Here is a 15,505-nt window from a genome sequence, read left to right on the forward strand (position 1 = left end):
TGTGAGTCTTAAATTATTATTTCTTCCTGTCGTTTACACCCGAGGTGGGGGCAGGGGAAGAGGAGGGGAAGAGGAGGGGGGGAAATTGCCTCCCCCCCTAAGGCACTGAGTGGAGAAGCCGCAAGGGGGGAGGGGGGAGGTCACATTGTCCTCACTCTCTGGGGCTGGGCCCCAGGTCTCCCCCATCACCTGAAATGCTAAGATGAGGCCCAGGGCAACCCGACCTCCCCCAACCCCAATATATTACATCATCACTTTTTAAATAGATACAGGGACTGGTCCCGCTACCCCCTCCCTGTGACACCCCCTCACTTCTGGGGGTACCTGGGCAGCTGTGCAAATGGGCATGAGGGTGCAGGGGAGGAAGGGAGAGCACCGGGCCCCTTAACCTGCCCCTTTTAGGAAGGGGGAGGGGCCGCCAGGCCAGGGAGGGGAAATAGTGCAAGGCAGAGCCCAGGCCGCAAAGGGGGGGGGGGGGCAGCACCCAGCGAGGGAGGGAGGCGGACCCCCCCCCAGCAGAATCGGGTAGTTAAAAATCTGAAACTAGATTTCATCGAGACCGACAGAAGAGGCTATGTACAGACCCGGGCGGACTCCGTGGGGGTCACTCTCCGCGACCCAGCGGGACCCCAGCCGGCACCCCCACCCCCGCCCGGGCGGCCGCGGCTCTCGGGAACGGCCGCCAGGGGGCGCCCGCCCGCGCGCTCCGCAGCCCGCAGCCCCTCACCCCGTCCCGCAGCCCGCGCCGCGCCAGCCTGGGGGCGGCGTGAGTCAGGGGCGGCCCGGCGGCGGCTCCGGCTCGCACCTGGGCGGGAGGAGGAGAGGAGGGTAGGAGCCACCCGGCCCGCCCTGCCCTCTGGCCCCGGGGAGGGAGCGGCGGGAACAAGACATTCCCTGCCCGGGGACGCGGGAGGGGAGGGCAGGGCCGGGGCGGAGAGCCGAGCGGAGCGGCCCCTCCCGCTGCCCCCAGGGGCGGGCGAGCCGCTCAGGCCACCCCGCCCCCTGCTCCTTCAGGACCCCGTGACTCAGCGCTCGGAGCCTGGCGGGGGTGGGGGGGTAGGTGAGGTGCGGGGGGTGGGGGGGTGGGGAGGATGCGGCGGGGGGTGGGGCGCGCGAGGATGGCTCCTTCCTGCGGGCCCAATCCCCGAGGCTTTCCAGCCTCTACCTCGCTTCCCCCCACCCACTCCTCCTCGCCGCCCCCTTTGCATAATTCTCTGCCGGGGAAAGGGAACAGAAAGCAGGAAGGAGGGGGTCTCAGAAGGGGAGGGAGGGGCGGTCCTTCACCCCCGGACTCCGCCAAACCCCTGGGGGCATGGGGGCGGGGCGAGGCTTTGGTCCCAAGCCCCCCACCCCCTAGAAACCCGCATAGCCGAAGAGGAACCCCACAAATCAGAAATACATTATTGCTTCTACTACCCAGGAGCGGCTGGGGACAGGGTCCCACCGTTCACAACAAACAGCTGGAAATGGAGACGTACTATGGGGATCACTCCTTAGGAGTTCACCCCAATCTGGGGAGCCCCCGACCCCAAAGCCTTCTCAGCTTGGAACTGGAATGAGGGCTCCGGGGCGACAGGGATGGACTGCTGAAGCCAGGGAGCCCAGCGCCCGGCCCCCAGCCCTGTCCAGCCCGCGTGCCCCCGCTGCTTGGCATGGGCGCCCCGGCCGCGCGCTGCTGGGGACGGCCACCGGCCCTCTTTAAGAGGACTCCATGGTACCTTCAGCCTTAGGCGTCCTGGGTGCCCCCTCCTCCTCCTCCTCATCAGGGGGGCCCAGGGTGGAGACCGGAGGCCCAGGCGGGGCTGACTGCTCCCAGAACCGAGCCAGAGAGAGGTGGAAGGTGTCCAAGTGGCCATTGGAGAGGTCGAGGCCCGCAGTGGCCGGCGCGGCCGCGGAGGGGGGCGGGTAGTGCGGGGGCGCGTCGTCCTTGCGCCGCCGCCGGGTGCGCACCTCCAGGCAGTTCTGACCCTTGAGGTGGCGCTGCAGGTGGTCCTCCTTGGCGAAAGCCTTGTGGCACAGGTGGCACTCATAGGGCCGGTCCCCCGTGTGCAGGTGCATGTGGTTCTTGAGGTCGTAGCTGTGCAGGAAGCGGGCTGGGCAGTGCGGGCAAGAGTAGGGGCGCTCTCCCGTGTGCTTCCGCATGTGGATCTTCAGCTTGTCGTTCCTGGCGGGCAGGGGGAGGGGCGCCGGTCAGGCCCAGGACCACCCCTTCCCCAACCCCTCCACTCCACCGCTGGTGGGCAGCGCCGCCACCACCACCCCCTCCGGGGCTTCCAAGCCCAGAGCTGTCCTGAGCCAAACCCACCTCCCTCACCTTTCTCCCGACCTCCCAATCTGGGTGTCTCCAGTGGCTCTGGGGACCTCCACACCCCCAGTCCTTCTGGGCGGGGAACCCCTGCTGGGTCCCCGGCCCCCTAGTGCTCACCGGGTGAAGCGGACGCCGCAGACCTCACAGGCAAAGGGCTTCTCCCCCGTGTGGGTCCTCATGTGGCGCGGCAGCTTGCCGGCCCCGTGGATGATCTTGTGACAGACTGGGCACTCCTGGGGCATCTGGGAGCGGCGCTTGCGCACCAGCTTGTCCTGGCCATCCAGGCCTGGGGCCAGGGTGTCCTGGTGCAGCGAACTCAGGTAGGCCATCAGGTCGGGGTCAATGGCGTCCTCGTCTGAGCCCAGCTCCTCTGGGGACAGCGGGGGTCCTCCTCCCTGCGCCATCCCGTAGGCAGAAGGATACACCAGCTCCTCTTCCTCCTCATCACCCTCGTAGGGCTCGTAAGCCAGGGGCCCCTCGGGGGGTGAAGCAGTCCCCGCTGGAGGGCTGTAGCTGTCCCCCAGCCCGCTGCCTGTGCCGCTCTCCACTCTGCCCCCCGCCACCTCCTCCTCCTCATAGGTCGTGGGGTGGGCAGGCACCGTGGGTGCCTCGGGCACTAAGTGGTTTGCCCGGGCCCCCTTGGTCTGCAAGAAAGCTTTCCGGGGCTTGCGGCTGCGGCGGGCCACTGGCCGTGGCGTGGGCTGGGGTGGGGGTGGGAGGGGCCCCTGGGGTGGTCTGTCTTCTCCGTTGGGAACTCCCGAGGAGGCCGTGGCCGTGGCCGTGGCGAAGGCCTCCAGGTACTGGCGGGCGCGCTCACAGTCGTCCTCGTCGGGGCCGGGGGCCTCCCGCCCACTGCCCTGCAGGATCTCCACGCAGGCGGCGATGACGCACGGGATCTCCAGCAGCCGCGCGGCCTGCAGCACGGCCGGCATGTTGGCGCTGCTGGTGGTCAGCGTGGCCGTGTAGGCGAACTCCAGCAGGGCGCCCAGGGCCTCGGGCCCCACGAAGTCCAGTTCGCACACGCCAGCCCCGGCGGCCCCCGCCGCCGCGCCACCGCCCCCTGCCCCTGCCACCGCACCGCCGCCCTCAGTGAAGAGCTTCTTGAAGTAGTGGCTGCAGGCGGCCAGCACGGCCCGGTGGGTGCGGTACTCGAGGCCCTGCGTCCGGATGGTGAGGTCGCACAGGTGGCCCAGCTGCCGCTGCTCATTGAGGCAGCTCAGGAGCTCGCTGCTGTGGTCCGGGAACGGGATCCCGATGAGGCCGTCCTCCGGGCTCCCCATCTTGTCCTGTGGGTGGAGGACAGGGGCAGGTGAAAGGCGCTAGGCCCGCACTTCCTGTGCCGGCAGACTGCCAGCCCGGCTCCCCAGTGCTTCAGACCCAGGGGATCTTCCAGAAGCCTCCCCGGACTGAGAAGCAGTCATCTCACAGACAGGGGACCCAAGGCGCAGACAAGGCAAGTGATGTCCAACTTCTGAGGGGCAGAACGCGTTCAGACCCAGGCGGTGGGCCCCCAGTCCTATTCCCAGCTGCTCTGGCCGCCCTGCCGCTTTGCCTGCCCCACTCCCCATGCCTTTGGAGGGAGCTCTGGGGTCCTGGCCCAGGCTTCATGAAGGACTCGGGGCTCAGTCATCTGAGAAGTGGGGTGACAGCCTCTGATGGCACTAGCGAGGCCAAGGACAGAGCTAAGATTCGCACTGGACCAAGGTCTGCTCTGGGCACTGCCACCCAAGTGACTCCACAAGGGTTCAGGGCTCCACAGAAGCTCTGCAAACTCACCAGGCAGCTTCCCGGCACCTTCACCTTCACCCTCCTCCTCCTCCCCTCCGCCCCCACTAAAAGCTCAACTCCCCTTTTAGATTTCACGCCCCCCCCCCAGGCCAAAAGGGAAACACTGCTCCCAGCATCCCTCCCCCCAAATCCTCCCCTCCCCCAGGGGGCCAAGGAGCAGCCACCCTTTGCTGGGGTGTCGCCTGGCTCTGGTGCTTCCTGCCCCGCACAGATAAGCATCGTCCCCGCCCCCTCCCCCACTGCCAATAGGCCAAGTTCCAGTTCCACCCCTCCCCACCACAGCTGCCACGGCACCTCTCCCTCCACACCTCTCCCTCCCCATCCACGGCCCTTCGGGAGAGTGGAGAGCCCGCGCCCCAGAGGGTTCTCTTCTATCCTAGGTGCTCTCCCCTCCAAGGGAGGCGCTGCAGCACCCCAGCACCCCGGAGGCTGGTGGGGGGACAGGAGGGCGGCAGGTGGGCCTGGCCTGGGAGTGAGGAGCGCTGCCTGAGTCCTGGGTTTGCGGCCAGGTTGCCGAATGACCTTGGGCCAGTCCCTTCTGTCAGGCGTGTGTTTCCGGGAATGGACAAGGAGCGGTGAGAGCGAGGTCCCAAGAGCTCAGCCCTTCGGGCCTGACACTGGGAGGCTGGGTCTGAAGCAAGTGGAGACAGGGGGGCCTGGAAGGTGGCTCTGAAGTCGGCCGCCTGAGAGTGAAACCTGCCCCTGTGGCTGAGGAGTTCCTTGACTTTAAACACATGGTCTCCGAGCCTCCTTCCTAGTCTACTCTGCGGGTAATTCCACTGGACCCGGAGGCTTGTGGGGACATCGGGTAAATGAGACCACGTGGGGGGGGGCAATAAACATTCTGGCCTTGGGAGGTAGGAGCGAGGCCTCGCCCGGGGCAGATTCCACACATGGCCTCTCCTGGGAAGGCTTGGCTTGGGGACAGCTGGGTCTCCCTGCCTCAAATCGCCCCAAAGAGTCAAGTTACTATGAGCTTCATGACCTTGGATCAGTCACTTCCTTTCCCCAGGAAGCCGGTTTCCTTCTCTGTAATAGGAAAGGCTGACCGATGTGGTCCCAAGGGCGGGTCCCACTGACCCTGGTCAGTGTCTTCTTTGCCACTCCCAACAGCTGCTCAGCCTCACCGCGGAGGGAAAAGGATTTTTCGGGGAGCTGGTGGGGGGGGGCAAGAGCCACAGATTTCCCCTTCCGAACACAAGAACGGCATTGTGTCTGCCTGTCACCTTCCCTGTGACGCCGGGACTCCTGCAGGGCACCCTCGGGGAGCAGCACCCACGGGTCTCCCCGCTCCGGTCCGACACCAGGCGAGCCCTCTGCTCCCACTTCTCTCCCTGGGAGCCACCCCAGCTCCCTTCGCTTCCCTGCCCACACTCCACAAACAGAGCAAGTGGCAAATGGCCCCAGGACTTGGGAACAAACAAAAACCGGGTGGGCAGTGGCAGCAGTGGGCACCCTCCTGCGCCCAGGCAGATCCTGTCCCTCCCGAGGGGGATGGGTGGGGCTGTCCTCGCTGGCCATTGGCCTGGAGCTGGGCACCCGCAGGCACGTGGCTTGCCCCAGCCCCCTCCCTCCTTCCCTCCCCACCCCACCCATTCCTGCCGCTAGGCCCGCCTCCTTGCTCCCACCCCGGGGCCGGTCTCCGCGGCAACTTGGCGTGGCAGGGTGCTGATTGGCTGACCCTGCTGTCAGGTCACGGGCTTAGGCTGCTTCAGCGCCTGCAACTCACACCGGGTGCTTGGGCAAGGGTGGGTGTTTAACCCCTTAGGCCCAAGTCCAGTGCCCATGGCCACGAGGTAGCAGTGAAGGAGGGAGAGGCAGAGGGCACTCGTAGGAAGGGGAGGTGCTCTAAGGTTCTCTAGCTTCTGGGAAACTCCCCCAGCCCTTACCCAGGGCTCTGGCGCCCAGGCCAACTTAGATGCTGCCTAGAACAATGCTGCTGCCAACCAGGCCGAGGGGGCACTCACAGCCCCATCACCTAGGCGGCGGGGCACCGGTGCCAGGATGCCCACCCCACCTTGGGCACCCTTCCCACATCTGTATCCCCAAGGGCCCAGCCCCCTGACGCCCCATGAGGACGGCCCATCTCCACCCAGCCTGGCATGCCCCCTCTTGCTAAGGCCTTGTGGGCATGGGTGTGTGTGGAGGGGGGGGCCGCTGTGCCAGGGAACCAGGCAAGGTCTGTTTGGTTTGTTTGCCTGGTAGGGGGAAGAACTGGGGGCCCCGCCCCATCGCTCCCCCTTTCCCGCCACCCCCCCAGGCTCCCCTCACTGTCAGGCCTGCTAGACCGGCCAAGCAGGTGGGCAGCTCTCTTGAAACTGGGCCCTGAGTCAAGCCTGCCCCATCTCTGGTGGGGGAAAGACTGGGTGGGAAAGGCAGGAAGGGGACAAAGGCAGGAGCCCCGAACCCCCCAACTCCTCGGTGTCCTCAGGCACCTGCGGGGTGTGTCCCCAGCCCAGATACAAAAGGCGGAGAGCACTGGCCTTGACCGGGAAGGGAAAGGAGCCCGGAAGTCTTTCCAGGTGCTGACCTCTGGCAGTGTCCCGGGGGCACCTGAGCCCTGACACAGGGATTCGGCAGGGATCGGCCCCCAAGGGGCAGATGAGTGAAGCTGGCCCCCCTTCACCACACCCTGGGGATTAGGGGAGTGAGGCTTAGTGTGGGGGGCAGCGGGCGGAGCTGGGATTAGCACAGAGAACAGATATGGGGCTGAGACCCAGGCACACAGACACCCCCACCCAAAAGACTTCTGCAGGTGCAGCTACTCAGGGTAAGGGAGGGTGAGGTCCGCCTGTGACATCCCCCTGCCAGGTGATGGGGGCCTGGGGCACTCCCCAGCGCCCACCCCCCACTTTGGCTAGCCACCCCCCCACTTCTTTCTCCTTTCTGCTTCCCACCCTGCCCCAACTCCAGCCTCACATTCTCTTCCTGTTTTTTTGGAGCTCAGTTTGCACGAAGCAGCGGGCAGCAGCGGGGCTTCGGCCGCCCGACCAGGGGGATGGGGAAGTGGGACAGCCAGGCCGAAGTCCTCAGGGACCCAGGAATCCTGGCTCCCCAGCTCTCCTCCTCCTCCCAGGGCCTCTGGAGCCCAGGGGCTGGAGCCACCTGGACTGCCCAGTCGGGAAGGCGGGATCAGGGGCTGAGGGAGTCCCCCCGAAGGACAGTCTGGGCCTGGAAGGCAAAGCCCCAGGCCTGGGGATGCCCTGGCGCCTACAGAGCCCGTGGGTCCGCACCCCAGCCCCTCGGAGCAAGTGCGTGCCCTGCCCATCCCCCACATGCCGCTTCCCCCCTCCTAACCTCACCACCCCCAGCACTCACACTTCCTGGGGGCCAGGCGGGGAAGGGAGACCGCAAGCCACGAAGGGGAAGGAGGCCAGGGGAGTCGGCTGCTTCCCGGTGCCGTGGGGGTTAAGCCTCTCCTCCCTCCAAATCCCCAATTCCTGGTGCTCCCTGAAATGAGGGAGATCGCGGTGTGCCTCCACATTTCTTTCCCTGATACCCGTTCTAGCCCATGCCCCCCTCCCCAGGCCACTCTGGGGGTTGTGAGGGACGATGATGGCAGAGAAGGGAAGGGGGCAAATCCTCCTCCCGCTTGGGGGACCCTGCCCCGTGCTTGGGCCCCCCCGCCCCATCCGTGGCCTCCCCTTCCCGTCCCCTTGCTGACCGGCCCAGCCAGTGCCTGCTCCGCCACGCATCCTTGTCCCTCCTTCAGCCCTGGCCAGCCTCCTGCCTCCGCTCTAGGCATCTGTGGCCCTTGGCCCCCAGGAGCCGCCTTGCCCGCTCCTTCCTCTACCCCCGGGTCTCCACTCCAGCCTCTCCGGCTTCCTCCGTCCTGCCCTGCTCCGAGCATCTGCTCCCTTGTGCGCAGGCTGGCAGGTAGAGAGAGGGCCCCGGGGAATCGAGTCACGGAGCCAGGCCTGCCTTCCAAGGCTTGGTCTTGCCATAGGATGGCCGCACTCAGGGCACCCATGCCACCCTTCTAGAAGAAGCACAGGACCGAAATTTGGGGGCCAGTTGGGGAGGATGGTGGCGGTGGGGGGGGGGCTGGTGCGGAGAGCGGATGTGGGGTGGGGTGAGGGGGGACAACCTAGGCCTCTCTGCCCGTCAGAATTTCCAGCCCTGGAACTGCTGGGCTTTCCCCAGAGGGTACCCACCCTGGGCCAGGCGACCGCACCTGGACAGACCCCCACCGTCAGGGTTCTAAGCGGGACCTGCCTAGGCAATGCCCTCTCCCCTCAGGGCCCGAGGAGCCGGCATAAGGTGCCAGGGTCTGCCCGGTGCCCACCCCCTCCCCCCAGCCGAGCGTCTCAGGCTGAGTAACCGAGCCGCCTGGTAACCCCACACCCGCCAAGCCGCAGGCAGAAACCTGAGCCCCCCAGCCCCAGAGGACACCCCAGCCCGATCCCCGGAGCCCGGCTCCCTGCCAGCCTGTCCAGCCTCCTGTCCTGGCCCAGCAGTCCTTGGGCTCCTGTAGGCCCCTTCTGCTCCTCGGTCCTCCTAGGGCCCCTGGGGCCAAAGCGCGCCTCATACCCTCAGCCCCCTCCACCTTCCCAGGGAAGTTTGGACACCCTCTTCCTAGCCTGTTTCCAGTCCCTCTCTGACCCTTGGCCAATTCTAGGCCTCCAAGCCGCCCCTGGGGCCTGATCTCCCAAGCCGGAGCAGGGCCTACTCACCTGAACGCTGAGGGGCCTTGCCGGCAACTCCTCTTGGCCCCTGGGGGGAGCAGGTTGGGAGGGGTGGGGGAGGGCCCTGCTGGGGGGGGGGGAGGTGGGGTGGCTGTTCCCCGCTCCAGCTCCCTCCTTCAAAGGGGCCGCCCACGACCTGGCCCAGCCCCTCCCCCCTAGAGCCTTAACCCTCTGGGTGCTGTCCCCCCTCCCTCCAAGCTGGGGGGAGGGGTTACCAGAGGGCTGGCAGCGTGGGAGAGGGCCTGAAGTCTCTGCCTGTGGTGCCCAAAGCCCCGGCGGTACCCACCCCCGCCCGGCCTTACTCAGTCCTGAAAGGGAAAAAGGTGAGTGTAGGCACAGTAGGAGCCGGGACAGTGCAGGAGGACAGAGGTGAGGAGGAGCCACGGGAGAGGCTGCCGGAGGTGGGACTGCGAGAAGGAAGGAGGGGAGGGGACAGGCGGCGGCGGTGGCCAGAGGAGGGAGGAGGGGAACCCTGGACACACGGTGCCAGGGCTGACAGGTGCCCAGGTCCGGGCCCCTCAGGGCATGTGGCACCGTGGAGGGCCACAGGGAAGCCCTCCGGTCCCCAGTGGGACCCTGAGACCCCTGGGAGCTGACCGAATTCTCCCCACCCTGTCCTGGGCTGGGGCCCTCGGGGGCTGGGCAAGGCAGCACCCCGCCCTCCCCATGCCTCACCCCAAACCCACTCACATACCACAGTTCCTTGCCCGGGCGCCAGCCCCTGCCAACCAGGCTAGGGGGCAGCCCATGTGCCAGCCCCCAGTGGCCAGGGGGCTCCGGGGGACAGAGCTGGCCTGAGGGGGGTGGACAGATGGGGGGAGCTGTGGGCACCGAAAGAGGAAGGAGCCAGGAGGGGGCATCTGCTGGGAAGCGCCTAGCCCCACCCCTTGCGCAAGCCTCCGCCACCCTGGCCGGTTGGGTGGGACCCGCCTGGGCCCGAGGGGCAGCTCAGGAAGGCTCTGAGCCCAGAGATGGGTGGGCCACACAGTTCCACCGAAACAACTCCTAGGGTCCCTTATTCCTGGAACAAGTGGTGCCCTCATGTTCCCCAGACATGAGGCCCATCCAAGTCCTCCTGGGTTGGGAGGACCACTGAAATGCCCCCGAAACATCCCCTCCCCTTTCCCCCCAACAGCTGCTGGCTCAACGCCGCTGGCCTGCTGCCCCTCACCAGCTCCCGGCCCGGTTGGCACCTACCCACCAGGATGCTGGCAGTTCTGCCCTCCTCTCCCTCCTGCCCCCTGCTCCCAGCGCCCCATGCCAACTGTGGGCCTGGGGTGGGGGAGGGCCACCCCTGAGCCTTGGTGCCAGCCAGGCGGGTCCAGTCCCCAGGTCCGACAGATAAGGCCTAAGACCCTGTTCTCCAGCCATTGCCCCTCGAGGCTCGGTGCAAGTCAGGGCCTACACAGGGCCCCCAGCAGCCTGTGGACGGCCCTGTGAGCACTTACTGAAAGCTCCGTCCTTCAGGGTGGGTGCCAGCCTCCCAGCGTTCCCTCTGCCTCAGCATCTGCTTGGGCACCAAAGTCCCCGCAACTCCTGAGAGCCCTGGTGCCCGCAGCCTGCAAGGGAGTGGGGTGGGGCTGCTCTCTGCCCTTTGATCCCCATAAAGGCAGGGAGCCAGCCTGGAGGGCAGGGGGCAGGGAAGGGGTTCATGGGGCCCCTCAATGTTATCCCTGCCAGGGGCAGCAGGCCAGGGTGGGGCATCTCTTGGGTGGGGTGCTAAGGTAAGAATGGCAGCATGTCCCAGCAGAGGAAGGAGGTTAGTCGTGGGTACGTGGTGTGACGTGGGCACAGGACGGCGAGAACAGGGTGAAGCGGGGTGGGTGGGATGCAGAGGGCATCCATGTCCAATTCACCCCAGTCCTGGCTTTTACTCCCATCAAGCAACCCTTCCAGAAGGCACCAAATTGAGAGCGTGAGGACTACAACTCCCAGGATGCACCACAGTTACTCTGCATGTACCTTGGGAGTTGTAGTTCCCAAGAGAAGTCCTGCCTTCTCCTCCCCAGAGCCTTGCTGACCAGGTGAGGAGGGCAGAGCTGGAGATCTGGCCAGAAATCTCCTTTTTAGAAGAGATAAAAGGCTAGGATATCCGTGGCGGAGGGGAAGAGGACCCCTTCTCCCAGGCAAAGGGGAGGAAAGGAGGAAGGAAGGAGGTGAGGATGTCTGTTGAAAGGGGCATATGGGTGGGGAGGAGTGTGGGGGGGGAACAGGAAGGAAACCGAAGCCAGAAACATGAGGTCGAACGCAGAGGCCTGGTAGCGCCTCGCTCCGAAGCCTGGCAGGGACTGGGAAGGCATAAGGAATTAGGGATACCAACTGGCAGCAAACTGGTGCGTTCGTGGGGGGCTCACTGGGTCCATCTGGCCACCACAAGCCCTCTTTTGCCTGGGGCACCCCCACCTGTTTGCTCGCTGCAGAACTCTGAAGGCTGACTTGGTTCTGGGATGCTCGCAGGCAGAGGAAGAGGTTGGGGGAGTCAGGGCCAGGCCCGATGGGGAGCTCGGGGGAAGGAGCTAGGTGTGGTGTTAGGCCCAGGTGTGAGTCCAAGGAATCATGCTGGCAGCTGGGGGGGCCTCAGTGCAGAGGGGCCCAGGTCACCGAGGCCGCAGCCTCCCACCCACCTCAACTACAGGCTGCAGAGGAGAGGGCGGCCCTCTCCCGTCTCCCCGGGAAATTCGCTGAAAGCGGCTTTCCCTCTGGGCCAGGCAGCCTGTGAACATCAGAGGGGGCAATGCAAGGGGGCCAGATGGCAGCTGGGTGCCCTTCCTTAGTGGGGGTGCAGGTCACAAGTGGGGAGAGGCTCTGTTTCAAGGCCACTTTCCCCAGATTCCCCAAGGCTCTGAGACAGATTCTTACAGGCCTCAGCTAAGATTCTTGCCAAGACCTGAGTGTTGTTGGCTGGGGGGGGGGGGGGGGCCTTCCTTGCCCCTCCAAAGCCCCTGATAGTGGACTACAGTAGCTCTAACCCCTTCCCCCTAGTCCCCCAGGCCCGCCTTGGCGCTTGGCCGCCTGTGTGTTGGCAGGACTGGGGGTGGGGGGGTAGCAAGGCAACTTCAAACTGTCCGGGCAAAACGTCAAGTTTACTCACGAGTTTACTCAGCAGAAGGAGGGGGAAGAGGCTAGAGCGGGCACACCCCATGCCAGGGTCCTATCCGTCTCCTGTCCCCACCTTCCTCCCCCGACTCTGCTCTTCAGCCCTAGGCCAAAACAGCCGTAGGCCCCAAGGCCTGGTGGCAGGGTAGTCTCAACTCTCAGAAGGTCACGGAACCAAGCAGGCCAGAGGCAGGAAACCCCGAAGCAGGTCCAGAGGCCCCTATTAGGGGGCAGTGCCCTGCCTGGAGCCCATTTACTACCCATCATAGGGCCTTGGCTTTGGACCAGAACTGGTCTCTCAGCCACCAAGAAGGGGGCAGTACCAGGCCAGGCTTCCTCCATGTGAGCAGTCCCCTGGGCAGTGACTTCTGACCCCAAATGACGGGTCCCAGGCAGTGCCTCAGGCAGCGTGGTGCCACCTGGGAGGCTGTAGGAGCAGGGGCTGGTCCTCTCAGCCTCGGCCTGGAATGGGGGGCCCGCACCCTATCTGACCTACTTCCCTTTCCTCCCCACCTGCTTTCATTCTCCGCTTCTCTCCCCCAGCCTTCACCGTCCCCACCCGAGGCGCTCCGCCCCCCATGCCCGCTGGGCCCCTCCCCCACCCTTCCCCAGGGTGCCAAGTGCAAGCACACAAAGGGCCCGATGGTGCATTGTTAGCCCAGCCCCCGCTGCCCGCCGCGCCCTCCCGGGGCGGGCACTAGGCCAAGGAGGAGCTGGGGGCCCTGGGTGCCAGGGGGCACCGCGGGGAAGGGGGACGAGGTCAACACCTGTCTCCCAGACACCGGGTCCGTATCAGCCAGAGCTGTGTGGTGATGAGAGGGCTCTCATGGAGCAGGCCTCTGTCCCTGACACCTGGACCCGGTGGGCACTGCCTTCCTCCTTCCCCAGAGCCCCTTTCGGGTGACAGTGACCCCTTTCTGACCCCTGTGCTGAGGCTGGGGGGTGTGGTACCCGAGGGAGGGGACAGCGTCTGGGGGTGCCAGCAGACTGCACTGTGCCCGCGGCAACCATGGCGCGGAGGCTCGCTGGGGGAGCCGAGGCCCCAGGGGCCGGGGCAGGAGACAGTGACAGAGATTTCTTCATGTTTCATCAGCTGCTCCAGGGGGAGCCCCCTGCCCTTCTCCCCAGTCACCACCGACGACGAGGAACAGCAACTGCCACCCAAACTCAGTCGCAAATACGTCCCCCTCCAGCCCTGCACAACGCTCCTTGCGCCCGCTCTCCCCTCCAGCCTGGTGCCCACTCCATGCCAGCTCGGCCAGCAGTGCCAGGCAGGTACAGGGGTGACCAAACCAGTTGGTGTGTGTCTGGGGGGGGGGACCCGGAGGCAACCCCACAGTCCTCCGGGCCTCCCCCGCACACACGTGTACCCCGGGGAGCAGAGTCCCCATCCTGGTTTAACCCCTCACCGCTCAGTCTGGCTCCCCCAGCCCCCAGGAGCTGCCTCCCTTCTCAGGAATAGGCTGGGGGCAGGGGAAGCGCTGCGCTGACTCACTCCCGTTCCCAGCTGCAGCTGGGGGTCTGCAGGGCGTTCAGGCGGGGGTCAGTTCAAGAACGCCCTCCACCTGGCCCGGAAGCCGGGACAGCCTGCTGGTCTCCCCCTCTCCTCAGCACCCACTTCCGGTGTCCCAAACTAGGTCAGCGGCGCTCGTTTCCTGTGGGTCAGCTAGCACCCGCGCCTCTGCCCCTCCCCTGCTCCGGACCCAGGCTCCCCGCCCCCCCCCCAGGGCGCCCCGAGGTCTCACCACGTCTCAGCCGCCCTTTGATACGTGGGGGTTGCGCGGGGCGGGGGGCAGGGGACCCGCCCTCTCTCCAAACACTAGCAGGGCCGGGGCGCCTGGGCAGGCACGTGTCCGGGCACAACCCGCTGCCCACGCCGCCCCCCCACTCCCACCCCCCCCACCGCTGTGGCCGGGACACGTCGCTCTCTTACTCGGGGTGGGGTGGGAGGAGAGAGCGAAAGCTGGGAGGGGAAAGCGGCGCCCCCAACCCTTTTGAATGGCAGCCCTCTGCCAGCGGCGCTCCCAGTGGCTTCCACGACTACACAGTAGCGACCCCCACTCTGTGGAGGGGCAGGTGCGCGGGCGCCTGCGGGGGAGACGCGTGGGGGTAGAACTCCTCCCGGCCATCCGCCCCCGCTCTCGGGTTCTGGGGGCACGAGCCGGCCCGGGGAGGGTGGCGACCGGACCGGCGCCCGAAGGAAGGGACTGGGGCGGAGGGGTCGATCTGTGTCGCTCGGAGGTGGCCGCCGAGCCCCACTACTGGAGAGGGAGCGCGGCTCCGGAGGCGCAGGAAACCGAATAGTCCAGCCGGTAACTTTCCCCCCAGCCGCGGCTCCTCCTGCGCTCCCCCCGCCCCCAGTGCCACTGGCCCGGGTCCAGCCCACCGCGCCAGGGGGCGCGGGGGGGGGGCCCGCTTGTCCTAGTTCGAGTCCGCCAGCGTTTCCATTCCCTCAGCGCGGGCGGGTCGGGGGTCTCCCCGCAAGTCACGGCGGAGACCCGGCAGCGCTCGGCGCCGCCTCACCCCCTCTCCATCCCGGGGCCGCCGGGCTGTCTGATCCCAGAAGTGCAGAGAAAGTTTCTGGGGACCCTCCGCCCACCTTTCCTCGCGGTTAAAATCCGTTCCAGAGACCCGGGGTGCCGGGAAGGCACGGGGAAGGGGAGTGGTGGGAGTCTGGTCAGCGTGCGTGTGTGTGTGCGTGGGGGGGGTCCCACTCACAGGACAGACGAAGGACACTGCAGTAGTCTCGCGTCTGGGGGACCCCGAGCCGGAGACAAAAGTAGGGTACACTCACCTCTCCGCCTTTGGGTCCGCGGGCCGGAACTGCAGAAGCACAGGGTGTGGAGAAAAGCGCGTCCCCCGCCGGGCCCGGGGGCTTGGGGCCCTGCTCCGGTCCTGGTCAGAAGGCCGCGGTCAGTCGCTCGCCGCTCTCTGCTGGGGGGCTCCTCCTCCGCAGCCCTCGGCCTCCTCCTGCCGCCCGCCCCCCCCTCGGCCGCCGAGAACCGCACATTCACCTGGCTCCCACCGCCCCCCCCTCAGGGCCCGCCTCACCTGTCCTGCTGTCTCACCTGTCCTCCCGCTGGCTTTCCCCCCATCCCTCCCCTCCCTCCCCCCGCCCCCTGCCACCCCCCAAACTCCCCCCCCAATCCTTAGCAACACCCTCTGTCACTTCCTGGTTTTTCACCCGCCCCCCCAGGTCCCCCTCCCTCCGCCCAATAAGGATATAAACTTCAACCCCTCGGTCCACCCAGTCCCTGCAGGGCGCAGATGGCTCCCTCCCTCCCTTTTAGCTCCCTTCCTGCGAGCTTTTACTCTGCTCTCCGAGCCTTTCCCACCCTCCTCTTTTTCCCTCCTTCTTTCCTTCGGTCTCTTTCTCCCTCCACCTGCCGCGGTCCCTCTCCCCCTCCCTCTCCCTCTTTCTCCTCCAGCCCCTATCTCTCCCAGTCCACCTTAACTCGGGCTCCGCCCTCAACCCCCATCCAGCCCTCCGCGGCAGCTCCGCCCCGCCCCCTGCACTCCACCGCCCTGCCCGCCCATTGGCCTGCGCACCCGCCCATCTCAAGCAGGTCCGGCCTCGCGTTCCGCCAGGGAGGGGGCGGAGCCGAGGGGCTGGCCTGAAACCTGGAGG

At 66.7% G+C, this 15,505-nt stretch overlaps 1 protein-coding gene across 4 annotated transcripts; it reads right to left on the minus strand.

The window, feature by feature from the left end:
* ZBTB7B (zinc finger and BTB domain containing 7B) lies at positions 1-15,026 on the minus strand. Of its 4 annotated transcripts, none has more exons than XM_082751272.1 (4): positions 14,929-15,026; positions 14,672-14,772; positions 2,426-3,594; positions 1-2,164 (listed from the first exon to the last, which is right to left on the minus strand). In XM_082751272.1, exons 3-4 carry the CDS (start codon positions 3,586-3,588, stop codon positions 1,699-1,701), a joined length of 1,629 nt encoding a protein of 542 aa, XP_082607398.1. In that variant the 5' UTR covers positions 3,589-3,594; positions 14,672-14,772; positions 14,929-15,026; the 3' UTR covers positions 1-1,698. The 4 variants fall into 4 exon arrangements, with proteins under 4 accessions (XP_082607398.1, XP_082607399.1, XP_082607400.1 ...); XM_082751273.1 differs by having other exon boundaries at positions 14,946-14,990; XM_082751274.1 differs by lacking the exons at positions 14,672-14,772; positions 14,929-15,026 and adding an exon at positions 10,230-10,339.
* Positions 15,027-15,505: the final 479 nt, after the last annotated feature.

This window comes from Mustela nivalis (assembly GCF_964662115.1).
Source record: "Mustela nivalis genome assembly, contig: HAP1_SCAFFOLD_2780, whole genome shotgun sequence".
In the NCBI taxonomy this organism is placed as follows: Eukaryota; Metazoa; Chordata; class Mammalia; order Carnivora; family Mustelidae; genus Mustela; species Mustela nivalis.

What these genes read in the sequence shown, in the direction of transcription:
- ZBTB7B (XM_082751272.1), bottom strand. Translation starts at nt 3,588, where the DNA reads ATGGGGAGCCCGGAGGACGGCCTCATCGGGATCCCGTTCCCGGACCAC. An exon ending in TGCGGCGTCCGCTTCACCCG is followed by an intron (nt 2,165 to 2,425) that starts GTGAGCACTAGG and finishes CCTGCCCGCCAG; the next exon opens with GAACGACAAGCTGAAGATCC.